Source organism: Cnephaeus nilssonii (genome assembly GCF_951640355.1).
Source record: "Cnephaeus nilssonii genome assembly, chromosome: 19".
Lineage (NCBI taxonomy): Eukaryota > Metazoa > Chordata > Mammalia > Chiroptera > Vespertilionidae > Cnephaeus > Cnephaeus nilssonii.
In genome coordinates this window covers 46,625,028-46,643,623 of record NC_137090.1, presented here as the reverse complement: position 1 = coordinate 46,643,623, position 18,596 = coordinate 46,625,028, and the positions used below count along the sequence as shown (strand labels likewise).

The 18,596-nt window shown below is 53.3% G+C and overlaps 1 protein-coding gene across 2 annotated transcripts in view; it reads left to right on the top strand.

Moving 5' to 3' along the window:
• The first annotated feature begins 4,308 nt into the window (after positions 1-4,308).
• The window catches only part of PMP22 (peripheral myelin protein 22), a 29,242-nt gene continuing 14,954 nt past the window's right edge, over positions 4,309-18,596 (top strand). Inside the window, exons 1-3 of one of the 2 annotated variants that reach the window (XM_079798936.1) lie at positions 4,309-4,442; positions 8,694-8,805; positions 10,005-10,104. In XM_079798936.1, coding sequence (XP_079655062.1) covers positions 8,728-8,805; positions 10,005-10,104 — 178 coding nt within the window. In that variant the 5' untranslated portion in view covers positions 4,309-4,442; positions 8,694-8,727. Of the gene's footprint in view, positions 4,443-6,865; positions 7,033-8,693; positions 8,806-10,004; positions 10,105-18,596 lie in introns of those variants that run through there. The other variant, XM_079798935.1, reaches the window with a different exon arrangement.

The window sequence follows — 18,596 nt, the reverse complement described above, 5'->3', positions numbered from 1 at the left end:
TTTCCTAGATTGGCTATTTCCTAGTCTTTAACAACAAAGTAAGAATACTTGACACTGGGCCCAGTGTTGGCTTGAACCTCTCAGAAGGATTTGGCCTTTGTCAGTGACCTTCCCTGGTGTTAGCTGAGGGGTCACACTTGGTAAGTGGTTCAGGGACTCAGAGATGAAGAAACATCTGCTCTCAAGTTTTATGTTAAACCACTGTTTCTCCAGGTCAGAGGGGGGTTGAGGGCTCATGGGTACAATGGTGCATTGTGGGAATTGTTCTCCCAGGTTCCCTTTCAGAATATTCATGTGGGTCTCCTCTTTGAGGGAGATTTCTGTCTCACAGCTTGGTGTGGCCTTGTCTGCCTGAATCAAGCATTTCCTTGGCTTATAGTTGCCTTTCCTGTCCTCCTCCCACAATGAGTCCAACCACTGACATTAAGCCCAGGCTGCCTTCCACAGCATTGTTGTGCCTGCTCTGAGACGCCCAGAAAATCCATCCCTTGCTGTGTGGCCAGACGGCTCACATTCCCTGCCTCAGTGAGCTTATCCCTGGCTGGAGTAGAAAAATGTCCCTTAGGAGGAAGAGTCTTAGAAGAGCTTCAGAATTTTCAATTCCAAGTACAAATGAGTTTCAGAAGCTCTCTCGCTTAAATGGTTCTTGAATCCTTCCTCTGCTAGCTCATGACGTGTCAGAGAAAGGACCGCTTTCCCCCTCCACTTGCATCTGTGGAATCTGGCTTTCCCAAGTGACACTGCATTTGGGAACAAAGAATTCTTTGTACTTCGTATTGTTCCAATGGCACAACATAACCATTCTGTGCTGGTTCTCCCCAACAGGTGAAGGAGCAAAGATGCAGTGTATCCGCAAAGGAATTTATTCATCCATGTAATGTAGGGACTGGCCAGTGCCGCGTGAGTTTGGGTGTCTCTGCTGCTCTCCACCTGTTTCTGCATTGCTCCTTGAGGACACCTTCTAGGGACTTGGAGGTCACATAACTTCAAACATGACTTTATAGAGGGACCTGCTCTTGGAAGGTAAACTGGCTCGTTCAGGTTCTTCCTTCCTCCCTTCACATCCCCTTCCCTCTCTTTCTTTTTTTCTCTCTCCTCTCTCCCTCCCTTCCTTCCTCTTTGCCATTTTTTTCCAGTTTGCTTGCTCTTTTAATAATCAGCTACTCTAACCCGAGGTCAGAAGAGTCTAGATGAGACTAGATGAGGCAATAACCTGACTTTTGAGGACCCTTCAGGCCAGCGGTGGGTGCCCCGGCTTCGCCAAGCACACCCACACCCGCTGTGGCTGCCAGGAAACAGGAAAGGCTTTGCTAGTGTAAACACTCCCAGATGCTGACCGCATGCGGTGCGCAGACGCTCCACAGACAACTGCATCCCCTGGCCAGAGGCCCAGCGGAGCCTCCCTCCGCGTGCTGGGTGGGGCCTCTGCGTCTGGAACGTTCACCGGTTTGGGAAGCAGAGAACTGGCTGCAGGTCCAGCGCTCAGTTTCTCCACATAGAAAATGGCCGCAAGGAGTCCCCGCTGAGGGAGACACCCCATGAAACGGGATTAGTAGCTGCAAATGCATTCAGAAAGGGCCGCCCCCCACTTCCCCAGTCTGCTTGGTTCCACTCCCCAAGGACAGAGGCAGCCTTGGGAAATGAAACTCACCTCTGTGCAGGACCCACGGGCACTGAGGGACACAGAGGCCTCGTGGGGCAGGATGAGGCAGGATGCGTACAAGGGGACTCACAGGACTGATGCAGTTGTGGGGGGGGGGGGTGGTTGGGACACTTCCTTGGTTTATTAACAGGAAAAGAAACGTGAATGTGTAAGTAGGTGTAATGTGTCTGGATCTTCGGTAAAAAGGAAATTAGATGGTACGGTGTCTATGGCAGCAGCATGAAAAGGGCATGGATGTGTATGACTGCATGGTGGGCTGCAAAACTTCACAGATGCCTGGTTCGAATCTGTCATTCTTTTGTCTTGAGAAACTCACTCGATGTCATGCTGTGCCTCAGTTTCCCCTTGTATAAAACAGGCCGCGGGGTATTTCATAAGGTTGTTGTGAGGATCAAATGATTGGATTCGTGCAAGAGGCTCAGCATGGCGCCTGGCACACGGTGAGTCCCAGGTAGCTGTGAGCCACTGTGGTTGTCATCACTGTCAGCTCTGACTTCGGGGTGACTTGTCGCTAACAAGCTGAAGTAGCACGGGCGGCGGAAAAGCTGGGGCGTGGGAATTCGCCAGTCTGGCTTTCCTCAAGACGTTTGCCTAATTCTCACTTTCCCCATCTAGAAGATAGGGAAGGAATGATAAGTGTGATTTGGTAAATAGCCTATTCATTATTATGGCAAGTGGCCTCGTGGGATATTCTCCATGACCCTGAGGACAGACACATTGCTCAACGCAGATGCCTTGGGTGCGGGTCCGCTGGAGGACCAGGAAGGCACTGCCTTGGTTGACTGTGGGGAGGCCTGCGTGAGTGACGACAAGGGCACCAGACCAGGTGGACGGGGCCGTGGAGTGCAGTGACCAGCTCTGGTCCTTGCAGCCTCAAGGGCGTGTCTCACAGGTCACGGCCATGCCGGCAGGCTCTCCAGGGCTTCACTCAGGAGATGGGGCAGCAAAGGAGACCCAAGGCCAGGAGAGCAGGTCCTGAAACCTGGAGCCCTGGCAGCGTGAGGAGCTCACCGGACTGGCTCTGCCTCCTCAGAAGCAAAATGCAGGTGCTTCTTCCCCTGAGCAGAGCTGTCCTTTCAGAGGTCTCCAGGCTTAATCCCATCCTGAAGGGCAGCGGCCTTCAGAGTCTCGCTGTGCAAGGCACCCTAGGAAGGGGGCTGTCTGGGAGGCCTGAAAACCATGCTCACAGGTCCCCCCAGGAGGGATTGAGTGAGGTCTTCCCCCGTCTCTCTCTCTCTCTCTCTCTCTCTCTCTCTCACACACACACACACACACACACACACACACACACAGAGCCTGATCTGTCTGGCAGGACTGTGAGCTATAACTTGCAGAACACTGCAGCCCACACTGGGCCTTGCCTCCAATGGGGCTCCACAGCAGAAGGCAGCTGGAGGGAAACCAGGAGCAGTTCAGGACTGGGAACCACAGCTGGGGAAAATAGAAATGAGTTGCCCAAAGGAAAAGGCTACCTTATTTCCTGGGGACTGGAAAGGCAGGCTGGGAGCAGATCAGGGGAGAGAGCAGCTTGGTCCCCCCACTCTTCCAGACCACCTGCACAGCCCAATACACAAAGTATCTGTGCTGAGAGCACTTCCCCAAACTCTGTGGGGTGCTCCAGACTCCGAGTCCCTAACTTAAGAGGTAGGGAGCCCTGGCCGGGCGGTTCACTTGGTTGACACGTCATCCCATACACCAAAGGTGGTGGGTTTGATTCCCAGTCAGGGTACATAACTAGGTAGCAGTTCGATCCCCAGTTGGGTCATATTCTCTGTCTCTGTCCCTGTCTCTGTCTCTGTCCCTCTCTCTCTTCCCCTTCCTCTCTCTAAACAAAAAACAATAAAACATATCCTTTAAAAAAAAAAGTGAGGAAATTGCCAGAATTTCAGGAAACTCATTCAATGAAACCAACTCCCCTTGTCCTGGAGTTTCCAACCAGGAGACCTTGCAAGAGATGGCGGGCTCTTTGGGGGCGCACAGAGGCGCAGAAGCCACAGAGAGCCTGCGAACACCATGCCTTCAGCGTGCGCCTCTTCACAGCTTTCTGATTGCTCCTCTGGCCTGTGCTGCCTGCCTGACAGGTTAGAATGTTTTCAGTAGAGGGTTGTTGCTTTTTTTCTTGAATTATCTCATGAAGGTCAACACTTTATAACAAATGACATGGAGACATTTGGTTCCTTGAGGTGATGCTATGAGAGGTGATCTGTGTAATGTCTCAGCTCCTTAAAATGATAGTTGATTAAAAATGAAATCTGTCTGCACACATATACCACTATGGACATGAGCCTTCACACAGTGTATTTCATTTTTACAGGATTCACTGGGAGGTGGGGTGGGCACTGAAAACCCAGGAGACCTTTGCTATTACACAAGCTGGCACTTCCAGTGAGAATAGCCTTGGCATCCCAGGTTTTGGGCATACAAAGAGCTCATCTTGTTGATTTCAGGTTCTGCAGGGCCTCTTAGGATCACCATGTTCTGCAAAGCACACAAAGCTGGGCACTGTCTCTTTAAATAGTAGAGGCTGAGATGCTCTCAGGCCACCATGACATATCCCAGCATTGGACCAGCCCCTGAATAACTGGAAGGACGCCTGGTTCGGCTCTCAGTGACAGGGAACACCACCAGGGAGCATCTTGGGAGCCTGGTCAGAAGCAGCGGGCTTGGTCTGCCAGCTGCAGGCCTCTCTGCTGCCCTGTGGGAGGGCCTTGCCTCTGCACCCTTAGCATTTGACTGCAAAGGAAGCCGCGTGGAGGAAGGGGTTACCCTGTTTGGCCGGGTGAGTTTTATTGCAAACTGTGCCTCTGGGTGGCGTGTACTTATTATGCTTTACAGAGTGTTTGTTGCCCAATCCCCCAGTCCCTGCAGAACGCAAATGGAAAGGATTGCAGTGGGGGGCTGCATTTGTGTTGGAATTGACTGGGGAGTCAGAGAATTTTTTAATCCTAGATTAAGAGCTGGACGTACACTCTGGCTGGGGTGGTGAGAGTGACCATCCTAGGGCATCTAGAAAGCCCAGTACATCGGTTTGAAGGGACCAGGGGGGTCCAGATGGTCTTTTCCTGATGGGAACCAGTTCTGCCTAGACACTGGCAGGTGATGTGGCATTGGTAAGCAGGTCGGAGAGAAGCTTCCACCTGTAGCTGAGCCCTGGCCCGCCCTGGGTGTGGCAGAGCTCGCTCACCCTGCACTGAGCCTCGTCCACCACTGGGAGCCCAATAGGCAGAGGACAGGAGAGGCCGTGAGGGCAGCTGGGTTCAGGTTCCACAGCCCACAGCGCGGCTGCGACCTGGTACTGATTAAAATATTGGGTTCAAAAGAAAGGAAGGTCTGAGCTGTGCCTTACAATGTGTACATTTTCTAGATGTATATTTCATTTAACAGTTTACTTGTGGGGAAAAGGGAAGAGAAAAAAATCCTGAGTTAAATATACTAATATTTGTAAAGTGCTTAGAATTGTACTGGGTACATAGTGATTGCATAAATGTTGGTTAAATAATAAGTTAAATAAAAGTCTAAGTGGCATAAAGCAAAGCAATAACTCCTAGGGCAAGCCTGAATGTAAAATGACCCGGGGAGAAAAAAAAAAAAAAAACCAACCCACACACTTCGTTTTCTTTAGTTAGTCATTCTCCTTACATATGCATTTTCAGTGGATGGGAGTTAAGAGCTATTTTAGTTCAGGGCAGTCAGACTTGCCCCTGAACTTGTTGTGAGCGTTACATGTGATGTCATAATAAGAATGGTGACAATGTGCCCTTATTATGCTTCAGATATTACGCTTGCTGCTTCACGTTTTACTATTAGTCCTGTTTGCAGAGAGAAAACAGATGCTCAGTGGACTTCAGCTGATTCCCCAAATTCACGAACCCTGAGAAAGCAGGGGAATCAGGTGTGGCTGAGCCCAGAGCCACAGTGCCTAAACATTGGACCATACCACCTCTCACAGACAAGTGTAAAGTCCTGCTAAAGTGCCTGCCATATGATGGACATTGGATACAATTTTTACTATGATTCTTTTTAAAAATCTGATAATATAACAATTTTTAAAAGATATTGCTTGAAGAATTTTTCAAATAACTTATTTTCGCATAAGAATGCATATACAATTAGCTACAATAAGCAGCTACTTTCAAATAGTAAAATAATGTGGAATGATTTGAATCATTTAAAGTGATGAGATTTTATGACAGTTCACTAGTAGGTAGGTGTGTGTGTGTGTGCGTGTGTACTGCATTATTAGGCAAAGACGCTTAACATCCACACTGGGGCTCTCTGTTCATACACCAAGGCTGGACTGCAGGAGTGTCTATTTGAGCGCATCTTTGCCACGCCCGCCCGGAAGGGCTAGTCTCTAGGCGGACCAAGTTCAGGCAGCTATGAATCAGCTGATTTCCCTGGCTGCTCTTCCCCCACCTCAAATGGCCAACTCCCCACCTCGTGGCAGGGACGCCAGCCGAGCCTGGGAGCTAAGCCAGGCAAACTTCGCTTGGAGCATACTCGGTTGTGTTCTGGTTTGCCCAGGCTAGTGGGGGGGCTGGACCCCAGGACTGGCTGTCTCATAGTTGCCAGGACTCTCCCTCAGCCCCTCTCATCCAAGCGGGGCCCATTAGATTGGTCCACTCCGATCCTAGCGCGGCCCGCGGGCAGACAGGGATAGCTCGGGAGCGCGCGGTGCAGATGTGCCCAGTTAAGACCACAGAGCAGGCCAGGTGCGCCAGGAACTGAGAGGATTGGGCATCTTCCAACGCTGAAGTGGCAGCCGCCGTCCCCCCGCGTCCCCCCCCTCCCCCCCCCCCACACACACGCCCCCGAGAGTAATCCAGCCTCGGTCCCTACGTGAACTCAGCCTGCGTGAGTGAGCCCCCCGAAACCCAGCGCTGGGCACCCGCGGGGGCGAACTCTGGCTGGCTTTTCCCACGTGGGCTGAGGGGGTGGAGGGGCCAGTTTATTGGTCAGCGCTTGGGTTCCATGAACTCGGCGGAGTGAGGGGAAGCGGAGGTGAGAAAGCTCCGCTGTCTCCTGGTTTCCAGTCAAAGTCGCAGCGGTTTTGCAGTGATTGACTTTCTCCGGAGGCGCACGGAAGACGAATAACTGTCTCTTGCCCCCACCCGCCACTTTCTGCCCTTTCTCCTCCCCGAGTCCCGCCCTCCCGCACACGCTGACCCAGGGACACACCCCACTGCGGCGACGCAGACAGGGCGTTGTTCCCGTTAAAGGGAAGGCCGGGAGCCTCCCGCCCGCCCCTGCTCGGCGCGCGAAGCCCCGCAGCGCAGCTGTCTTCGGGGACGCCCGCCGCCGGCGAGAGAACTCAGCGAGTCCGTGCCTGAGGCTGCTCTGAGGATCGGGGACCGCTATCCCTTTGGGCTGTAAGTGCTTTGGTAGGGAAAGTGGAGGAGACGGAGGAGAAACGTGGGCATCTCCCGTCGATGGTGCCAGGGAGCGCGGAGCCCGCGCAGGCTTCCGCTGGCCAGGTCCCCGAGCTTTCCGTATCGGGCGCGGGCAGACAGACCAGGGCCTGTCCCTTACGGTTCCTACGGGGTTTTTAAGGATACAGAGTGGGGTGCTGCTGACCTGTAAACCTAAGGGGCGCGGGTGTTGGGGTCGGGATATTGGGGAGGGGCGGAACAGTTTTCGCCTCGCTGGAAGGGAGCCTACGCGGGACTCATTGGCACGGCAGTGCCTGCGGTGGACATCCCGGGGTGCTGTGGTTCCCCACTTTCTAGCTGTATGCCTGAGCCTCCTCCTCTTGCCCCTCCCCGGCACTAGGAGCCACGGGATTTATTTAAACCTTCTGGGAGACATCAGAAAACCGCTCATTTCTCCCTGTACAATCCTGGGTTTCTTTCAGGGTGTTGCTTATGGAGGATGACGAAGGGGCCCGGGATTGGGTACTTTAAAACCGAGTTAGGAAACATCTCCCTGGCCCGCGACTCCGTCCTGAAATAGTCCCCAAAGACTCAACTGGTCTCCCAACTTCACCTATCCTCTAACAGGTCACCCCGCTCTCCAGTCCCCCAGGGTCCCTAAAATGAGGGGCGAGGACAGCACCGCGCGGTGGCCGCTGCAGTTCTCCTGGGACTCGACCCTTTCCCTCCGCCTCTCCTTCCCACCGACATTTGCTCCGCTCCATTAGATGGGTGGCTTAGTTCACAAAACACCCTTCAGGGTTTAAAATCGGGAAGTTAAAATTGGCTTTTTTCAGAAAAGGTTTCCCAGTCCCAGGTCTGCGTTCCCGGCTCCGCGCGCTTAGGGCCCCGAGGCGCGCAGGGCGGGCCTGCGGGGCGCCGGCCGCTGGAGGCCCCGCCCAGGGACTGCGGGGTGGGAGGGGGCGCGCGCGGCTGGCGGGAAGCGCCGGGTCCGGGGCTCGCTCCGCCTTTCTTCCCTCCCCACGCCACCCAGCTCCTCTCCCCGAACCGCCAGTGTCTCTGGCTGCTGAGCTGGGGCCAGGACGGCTCCGGGCGCGCTGGCAGAACTGAGTGGAAACTTGGAGACCAACGGAATGCGGAGCGCGCCTGGATCTGGGAAAGCGACTCCCTGCCAGGCGCTCTCCCGCCCAGCCTGCCCCTGCTGCCCCCAGGCCTCTCTCAGAAATCTGGGCGCCTAGCCCCTCGCCCCCACCTTCACTCCAAAAGGGAGCGTTGCTCTCCACTTTCTGACCCCTTCCCCAAGTCGGGCTGCCCCGGGAGGCGCCGGGGTGGGTGGAGGCGGGCTCTGGCCTCTGCTTGTCATTTTGGAAAAACCTCTCCTCCTGGACTGACTTAGCACATGTTTTTTCCAAAAGCAGAATATGTTCTGTGGAGCGGGACCCCCTCCCTGCTGAGGTTGGGCAGACATCCTACGGTCCGCTGCTGCCCCCTCTCGGCGGCCGCCGGGCATGCAGGGCCCCCATCCCGGAGGCGGCGCGGGCGCAGCGCCAGGCCCGGCATTCCGCGGCCGGGGAACCTCCCTCGCACCCCTCCCGCCCTCGCTAGAGCTCTCTGGGGCCAGTCTGCTGGGCCTCACGTCCAGCTTGTGCTCTCTCCCGCAGGCAGAAACTCCGCTGATCACAACTTGCCGCCAAAATGCTCCTCCTGCTGCTGGGTATCATTGTCCTCCACGTCGCAGTGCTCGTGCTGCTGTTCGTCTCCACGATCGTCAGTGTGAGTGCCCGGCGGGCTGGCTGGTGGGGCAGGGGCTGAGGGCATCCAGTCCTCACCCAAAGCTAGGGCCTCCTGAGGCCAGGATTTCGCCTGTGCTCCCCCACCCCCACCCCCCTAGTTCAGGACTGCTTGATTATTTGCAAGGAGAAGTCCCAGAAGTTCCCTAGCGTTTTGCAGTTTCTGGCAATCTGCGCCTCTTGGGTTGTTTTGAGAAATCCAGAGCAGATGAAGGGGTGGGAAGGAAGCAATCACTGGACTAGGTTAGCTGCCAGGCCTCTCTCTCTAAGCCCAGTAATTTCAGGGCAGATCCAGGGCCCCAGACCTTTACTTGGTAAAGTTGTTTAGCTTTTTTCCCTGATGCAGGTTTGTTGAGGATGTGGAATAATTATGAAGGTTTGCTTTTTTTCCCACATGTCATAGGTCAGATGGACAGCTTAGTTCACAGAACACCCATTAGGACTTAAAATTGGGAAGTTAAAATTGGCTTTTTTAAAAGAGTTCACAGTCCCAGGTCTGCTTTATGATGTGAACATAGCACCTTCTTAGTAAAAGAGCCCCTGTCTGAACAGGCCATCAGGGCAACGTGGGTTACAAAACCACTGAGCTCAAGTAGATAAGCTCTACACTCATTCCCTGGCTGGGAAGGTGGGCACAGACCCGGGCATCGAGGTGCTGTGGCTCTCACTTCTTCATATAAGGCAGGTCCCAGGCAGGATCTTCTTGTCTGTTTCAAAGGTTGAGAAATAATTATGTTCCGGATTTGTGAATTTTATAAGCATTTTAAAATTATTGTGCTTGATAGTCTTGTCAGGTTGGTAGGAGTTATAAATAAATAAGGAAACAGCAGAAGGTCCAGTGGAGAGGAGGCTTGAAGGCAGGTGGGCCCGGGTTGAGCCCAGGCTCCTTCTACCATAGTACACAGCTCTGCACATCATAACTTATGTGTGTGCCACTTGTCCATTTACCAAGTGCTTTTCACTGCCGCACCCTGGCCTTCCCCCTGACAGTGTCTGAGCCAGACACGCACCTCTCCCCTCTCCAGCATGACAGTGGCCTCTGGCTGGGCAGCACCGGGCAGGGCAAGGGCAGGCCAGGGGGCAGGTTGATGAGGCACCCCTTTGCTTTCCCAGGGTCTTCTCCCTCCCCTTTCTGTCACTCCTCACTGCCTCGCCTGACTTAGGATGTCCGGTTCTTTCTAGCAATGGATCGTGGCCAACGGACACACGATGGACCTCTGGCAGAACTGCAGCACGTCCTCTCTGGGCAGCGTCCGCCACTGTTTATTATCATCAACTAACGGTGAGACCGGCATTTTGCTCCCGCAAGCTTGTCTGTGGCATGTTTCCTTGTCCGGACCTGGAAGCCCTTGTTTTGGGAAAACGCAGGCTTGAAAGTTGTTGCTGGGGTTGGGTGGAATGTGACAGGGGGCCGTGAATGAAGGCAAAAGGAGAGGGGCAGTCGCTTCCCTGGCTAAGCTCCTGTCCTGACTATCATTGTACATTCTCTGTACCCACAGAATGCCCTTGAGCTCCCCGTCATCACTAAGTGTAATGCTTCTTGTGAATAAAGATCGTCCCAAGGACAGTTGGGCCAGCGTTGGTCCCCCAGTTACAAACTGTCTTGCCAAGTTTTGGGACCCGGTGATGCCATGTAGTATAAAAACCTTGGAGTGTTTCCTTGTGCAAGATGGGGTCTTGAAGCTATTTGCAAAAGCCTCAGCTGAACTCGGGAGGGTCCTTCATCAGGGAGTTTGTGTTTCTCCTCTGTTCTCAGCATCCTGGCGTGTGAGATAGAGAGTCAGGCTCACTTAGATTCAGGTTAAGGGGATAATGGCCATAGAAGCACCTGCCAGATAGCTCAAGTCCTCGGAGGCGGCAGTGCTCAGCAGGGGCTGTGTCTGGGTGTGGGAAGGCTGAGGGGAATGGATGCATTCTTTTTGGTGTCTGGGTGATGTTTAGTGGCTACGTGGACCCTGGAAGGAGCTTGTTGTTGAGGATACAGTGAGCCCGGCTCAGCATACACGTGTGTTCCATATAGAGGGAAGTAGATATAGGTATGACAGGGTGTTGCTGACACCCTGGGTTTAAATGACCAATAACATACAGGCTTCCTAGTGGCTGCCGTGACCCATAAATCCAGTATTTCTGTTGAAGACGTTATACCCGATGGAAGAAACCAGATCAGAGCAGGCAGTGAAGTAGCCAGTTTCTTGGCTGCGTTTTGTCTCCATACCCAATGGCACCTAAGCTGCCGCTGACGCCTTACAAATGCAACATCTGGAGCCTCAGTATACAGAGAAACTGCTAGAATAGTCACTTGGTGGTTTCTAGGGGGAGAACTGGCAAGGAGTAGAAACCCTGCTTTGTGCCTCCACTTTCCTGGGGGAAGAAGACCAAGGCCCCAGTCCTTGCTGAAGCGGGCAGTCCTTCCCCTTTTGTCTAAGTGTCTGAAGGATATTGGGTTAAAACCATCCTAGAAGTTGTGCAGTGAGGTTGCGTGGTGAATTGCAAGTAAATGAAATGCTCCTGCGTGCCTAAGAATCTGAGCTAGTGCCGCTTGTCCCGGAGCCACAGCGTGGGTGTGCCCGGCTCCAGGGCCGGCTGAAGTGCCCTGAAAACTCAGGATGGGCGTCTCCTCGCTCGCCACTGACACCTGGTGGTCACTGTGGAGACTCAGTCCAGAAGGCAGGCTTTCCCTGGGGCCCGGCCATGTCCCCAAGCACCGGTCCCAAGTGGCATCTGGCCATGCGGGGTTGGCATGGAATTCTGGACTCCAAGGCCCGGAAGGAGGCAGTTTGGGCAGGCCTGGGGAAACCAGCTGGGTTTCAAAAGAAGTGAGGCTGTGTAAACGGCTCACACGTCTGCAGGAAAGAGCAGTATTAGCCTCGTGGCCTGTTATTGCCCTGCGCTTGGCATCTTCTGCAGTTTGGAATGGCTGTTGTTCCACGCCAGATGCAGGTCTCAGAGAGGCACTGTCATTGCAACCAGCAAACTTCTCTCTGAACTGGCCCTTCGGTGCCAAGCTCATCCTGCGGGGTTTATGTATGACCACCGGGGTTTGCGTGTGTTTATTTATGCTGACTTTGGGGTTTCCGTGTAGTCCCGGAGCGTGGCTTCTCTGCATTCTCACCTCTCACTCGGGCATTTGGAGGAAATCTGGACACGCCCTTAAACAGACCCTGTTATTCGGACCTGGGCTGACCCACTGCATGGGGAGTTTCCCTTTCAGCCTCCCCAGTCATTGTCTCTGGTGACATCTTCCTGACTGGTCAGCTTGTGTGACAGATCCAGCTCTGACGTGGCTGAATTCTCTGGGCCTTTGCTGCTTTTTCAATTGATTTTAACAATTTCTGTGGCAGACAATATGGCAAAAAGGTATATAATTTAAAAAAAATTAGACTGTTTTCACAAATGAACTATATCCGTTGTGTCTGAACTTGCTCTTAGAATGTTTGGAACATAATTTTTATTTTACTCAAATCAAAAGTAATTTGTTACTGATAACAATTTATGCAGAATATGTTGCGTGTGTTGTCTATGAAAATACATTGGTTAACACGACTTTTTTTTTTTTTTTTTTGGAAGGGGCTCAGTTTTATGTGTGTGGGGCTGCAGCACTAACCTCTCCGGGTTGCCACTCATTTTGTTTCTTATATGAATCATGCCTCTTGCCAGGTTAACTGTATGGCGGTCAAACATCTGTGTTATATAGTTTGAAGGAGGCGTATCAGATCTTTCCCCCAAGTTGCCTCTGCATATTAGAAGTAGTTTCAGATATCTTACAAACTTCCCTCACTCCTGCCTGACTTTCCACTTTTAGAATTTATTTACATACTTTCTGACCCCACCCTGCCCCTGGCTGCAGGTAGAGGTGAGAGAGGCTTATTGGGGGCATATTCATGGTGACCTTGTAGGCAATCCAAGGCCTATGCCCTTGATGGTCCTGAGCCTCTTTGAGGAGTCAGGAGGTCAGTGTGGAGGGACGAACCACTGTGAAGGCAGCTTAGGCCAGATGCCCAAGGAGTAGGGGTTGGCAGGCAGTGCCAGGGTTCAGGGAGGAAGTGGAAGGGAAGTCTCCTGTGGGAGGTGGAATTTGATCCACCCTCCAAAGCACGGGCAGGATTTAAATAAATACAGGCAAAGAGGAGGATATTCCCTATCAAGGCAAGGACGTGACCTACAGCAAGGGGAAAGCAATGCAGGGGACGCAATTAACCAGCCGGCTCGTGTTCCCTTTAGGATTAGGATCCACAGCATACAACAGAACGGGTTCAAAGGACAGTGGATTAAATGAGATAGTGTAGTTCTCTCTCTTTTACAAAAAGTCTGAAAGCAGGCAATCCCAGGAAGAGGTTTGGCAGTTTCTTGAAGTTTTCAGGCACTCTCTTGCTTATTTCTTTGCCACCTTCTGGCTTTGGCCCTCATCCTCATGGACCTACAGGCTGCTAGAGCTCCAGCCATTTCATCCATGCTTCATGCAATAGGGTGGAGAAAGGAGAAGGAGACCGTGTCCCCTTCTGTTTTGCTGAAACATCCCGGATAGATCACATACTTGTTTCTATCTTCATTGGAACTTAGTCACACAGCCACGCCTAGTGATAAGGGAGGCTGAGAATGTAGTCATTTGGCCTTGGGAGATGCATGACTTCTCCATTCAAACACATTTTATAGCCAGCACCTCCCAGTAAGCCCCTTGAAACACTTCTCTCCTAGGCTTTGCCTGCCCCTCTCCATATCCACTCAGCCTTTTGTACAGTAGCTCTGCTGGGCCCAGGCAATTTCAGAGCAGATGTGGGATTCTTCAAATGTCCATCTCTGCTATATCTGGGGCTTCGTCAGGAGCACCCCCTTTCCGCAGGACCCCTATCAGGAACGTAGAATCCTTCCACTTCCCTCTCTCTCACCTCCCTGGTCATTAACGCAGTCTTATTCATGGTGTCTTTTGAACCTTTGTTTCCTTCCAGTCCGGACCTGTTTCCTGAACCCCAGGCCCTCATAGCCAGCTACCTACTGGGCAGCTCCTGAACCCCAGGCCCTCGTATCCAGCTACCTACTAGGCAGCTCCCCGGGAGACCTCAGAGGCAGCCCAGCCAGGCAGTGTTCACCGTCCTCCACCCCATTTACCCTTTGACATGTCTAGTATTTTGGTGGATGCTGCCCCTCTGCCAGCAAGCTGAGCATTGAGTCCGCCTTGACTCTGTTCTCAGTCATCATAGGAGCCATGGCCACTCACCCTCCCATGTGTGTGGCCCCCTCACCTGTCAGAGTTGCTGTCACAGCCTCTGAACTCCTAACCTTTCTTGCTCCCTTGTAACTCATTTTTCATATTGAATCCAGGGTGATATTAAAAAACCAAACCTAATCATAGCATCCTCGAGTTAAACCCTGTCAGAGTCCCCTTATTGGTCCTAACCTCCCGGGGACAGTCCGTGCCGAGGCCTGTAGAAACCTGACCTGTTCCTGTTTCCCATGAAAGCTCGTCGGCCGTCTTCCCTCCACTCCCCTTGGAATTCCAGCCTTCTCTGAGGTCCTTGTCATGAACTCGCTGCCTCAGGAGCCCCTTCCTCTGTTCTTTCGTTCAGAACGACTCATTGAATACCTACCATGCTCCGGTACCACTGTAGACACTGAGGATATGAGAGTAAGAACTCATGTTTTCCTGGGTGAAACAGTAAACAAACATGGGTAATTGTGGGCCCTGGTAGGAACTACAAAGAGAATGAGAGAGGGCAATGTGGTCAGGAGGAGTGGGTGGAGAGGGGGCCTCCTGGAGGAGTGACCCCTTGAGGATGACCAGGAGTTGGCCATATGGACATCTCAGAGAAGTTCCAGGTGGAGGGACCATCAAGGGCAAGGTCACTGGGAGGGAAGGAGCCTGGCAGGGTTGAGGAACAGAGGCAGAATGGCGGGAACAGAGCGAGGAGAAGGGTAGCGGGCCAGCCCCTCGGTCCTTAGACCCAAGTCAGGAGTCTGGTGCATATGGATCCATTTCTAGTTTCTACGATTTCATGTGACCTGCTCTGTCTTATATGTATTCTATCGATGTCTGTTTTATTCCAACTTAGAATAACAGTCCAGAACATTTATAAGGCAGAATGTGTCAGAAGTCTTACAAAATAGAATCATGAAACAAAAGCATTAGTTCCCTCATTCAGGGCAAGGCCAGCAAGTGTTAAACTCCCTGTCTGTCTCAGTCCAGTTCTGTGATTATTCCAGGTCAGTTTTGTGGTTTTCCTTTCCTCTGCTTCCTTACTCACTTCGAGACCTTTCATTTCATGATCAGAAAATAACTGAGGACAATATTTTACGTTAGGAAATTCGATTGAATACCAAACAGGTTCGCTCTGCCTTGATGAAGAAGTGGCGCACAGGGCGTGGCGGGCGGGCCTGTTGGGTAGCGTGTGCACAGTGGGCGGGCCTGTTGGGTAGCGTGTGCACAGTGGGCCGCCATCTAGAGACAGATGAGGCCAGTCCCTGGAGCCCCGGTTTTCAAACTGATAAGACCTGAGCAGCTGTGGCTGGGGCCTGGGATGGGGGTGCACCAAGCCTCCTCCCCAAGTCCCGAAGGTGCCCATCTTCCTGGGGTCCTCATACCACAGGTGAGTTTAAAATTTACTGGCCAGAGGTTAGCAAAGCATTTGTCTAGCATTGAGTGAACTGATGCTTTTTGTTTCGAAATCTCAGGATTATCCAGATTTTAAGTCCCAGGTATGCACGAGTGTTCTCCCGCTCTGTCTTTGGCCGTGTGGACCTGGTGTGTGGCAGCAAGGGCTGGGGGGCTGGAGTCTGGCTCCCGGCTCTGCGACTGCAAGGCACAGCCCTGGCCATGCCTGCCCCTGGCCATGCCTGCCCCTGGCCGTGCCTGCCCCTGGCCTGCCTTCGTCAGCGTCAGAGGGTCACATGGAGGCAGGACGCAGGCAGAGCTTGTCTTTAGTAAAACCCGCCTTCCATGCCCTGTCCCCACTTTCCAAGGACCCGCTTGCCTCAGAAGAGAGTTAACAAACTTTCTCATCCTGCGTTATTAGGCACATAAAATGTATTCATTCTTGAAGCATTTTCATTCTTACTAAAGAGGAGGCCTGTGCTCAACACAAAAGCATGGAGGAAAGAATTGGGCCTTCCTCCAGGGTGTCCCTGCCCCTTGCCACCTCTTGTGTACAAAGGCAGCCGCACACATGCACCCCTTTTCCCAGTGACCCCCCCCCCCCCCAGGCAGCTCTGCTCTGCCCAGAGTGTGGCCTGGGCCAGGCTCAGAAGCCGGGAGAGTGGGCCCCGTGCCTCTCCTTCCTTTCTGAGCGACAGTGACCAGCCCCTGGCCCTCGGCAGTTGTGGGCAGCAGTGGTCCGGTGCTGTGGATGGAAAATTAGGAAAAGAGAGGTCTCGCCAGTGTCGGCGCTCCCCCTCCGGGGCGCAGTGGTCTCCTGTGGTCCGTGTCCACAGCCCCGGGTCCTCTCGCTCACCCCGCCAGTGGCCTTGTCGTTCCGTCAAGGGCATTAGACCATTTCCTCGTCTGTGGCTCAGCTTTCGGTCAGAGTTTAGAAAACACGGAGGCCCTCTGCATTTATGGGTCCATGTTTGGCAATTTAACATCTTTGTGGCTCCCTGGGCCAACCCACAACCTCTGTCCAAGTAATTTTACAGGCCCTTGTGGGCTGCCGAAGCCGGCAGCAGAGGCCCAGGGGTGGGATGTGGCGTCATCATGCTGACGTTCCCACCCTCCCCGTTGCTCCTCAGGTGCCAGCAGCCAGGAGCTAATTTGGAATGTTCTCACAGAGTTTGCTTTAGAAAAAATTCAGATTGCATGCCTAGGATGTCACCCGAGTCCAGAAAGCATCCCTGTCCTATTTCAGGAGCAGGGATGGGCCGGGTGCGGCCTGAGGTGGCCGGTGTTGATTTTCGGTGAGAGAAGGTGCCTGGGAGGAAGCCTCCCGAGTGGGCAGTCGTTGGCACACACAGAAGCCCAGCGTTGGCAGGGCCCCGGGAAGTCACAGGGCCCATCCCTTCGCCCTGTCCCACCTCGCTCAGACCCCTCTGCCGCGTGCCTGTGGTGTTCATCCTACCAGTGATGGGGAACTCACTACCTGTCAAGAGAGCCCCTTTCATTTGAAGAGCTGACAATGTGGCCTACCCACTTATTCTTTGAACTGGGCACACAGAGCTGAAAGACCCTGTTCTTGGGGAGCTCACCGTTAGTTGGGGGAGACGGAGAAGTAAATAACTGTGATGGTGAGAGTGCTCTGTGTGAGACAAAGCGGGTGTGAAACAGAAAGTCGCCCCTGGGGAGAAAGCCTCCTCCTCTCCTGGTCCTGTGGACTGAGACTTAAAGCCAGAGGGACAGTCCCCTAAGGACACAGAGGGAACTGCAGGAGGTCGTGGAAAGGGCCCAGGGCCTGGGCAGGAACGGCGATGTGTCCACCAACGATGGGCTGGCCGGGGGCTGCGTGTGCTGGTGGAGGAAGGCGAGAGGGCTGGTCGCTGGGGCTTCAAGGCCGTGTTACTGAGCACAGCCGGACACCGCTGAAGGGCTTTAAACAGAACAGTGGCGGGATGTGATTGAGTTTCAAAAGCTCATTCGGACTATTACGCAGACCGTGTGGAATGTGAGCAAAGCACTTGGATTTAGACATCCTTAGCTCATGGCAGCGGTCTGGGCTGGACATTCAGATGTGGGGGCTCTTAGTCCACACGGGTGCTCCCCGTCACGGTGGGGAATAAAATTACCGGGGAGAACAGGAGAGCAGGAGCAGAGAGAGCGGGGTCCAGGAAGGGGTTGGCAGACGAGATTGGGAAGATGTGGCGGTGATGTGGGAGGAATGCCATGCGATGTGTCAATTAAGAAATTACTTGGTTGTCCAGCCGGTTCTGGTGGTCTCTGTTCCTGCGTGATGTGCTAGGTTTGGGTTTTACTCAGTTGCAGGGCTTGTCCTTAATGAGTCTAAATCCCTTTAGGGTCCCTGGACTGTTTCTGCAATTATTTGGAGACCACGGTTTTATCTCCTGGGGCCTTCCTTTCTCTAGATGATGCCTCACTCGGTCAGGGGCTCTCTGGTGCTGGGGAGATGGAGTCCCGCTGTGTGAGGATAGGATCGCCTCCGATCCCAGATCGCTCTGATCTCAGATCACTTCTGCTCTGAGGCTAGATGGGGGTTGGCTTGTGGATGCCTAGAGGATCCCAGAAATCTCTTTCCCTTTGCCGTACCCTTCCCCCCACTCCCCCCCCGCCCCCCGCCATCCTCTCTATCTTTTGTGGATTCTAAATGTAAAGAAAGGCAGTAGCATCATTTATGCACTCATTTTCAGATAGATCGTTGCACTTCTCAGCACCTCCAGTGTGTTGTCCTGGGAAACCCAGTAGCCTGGGCATCGGGAGTCCTTGCTTTAACTGCTCTACCCGACTGGACGCTGGGGCAGGGCCCTGGAGGCCTGATGGAGTGGGCTCAGAGGAGGAGGACCTGGGGTGGGTGCCACATCACATGCAGCCCAGCACCTCTTCACATGCAGGATGCAGTGGTGACGTGGGGGGATCCTGAGTGGGGCAGCCTTTGAGCTGGGCCTTGGACACGGAGTAGAACTGGAGGAGGCGTGCAGAGGAGAGCAGGGAGAGTGCTGGGGACGAGCATGTCAATGGCACACTGTGACGTGGGCAAGGGCCATATTGGGTCTAGCTCTTAATGTGCACAATGCTTGGCCCTTTTTTTATACTTTAGGACTAAAAAGGAGAGGGGGCTTAGATTATTTTTACATGGAGAATGCCTTTTAAACCCAAAGATCTTGAAAAGAACTCAGTCATTC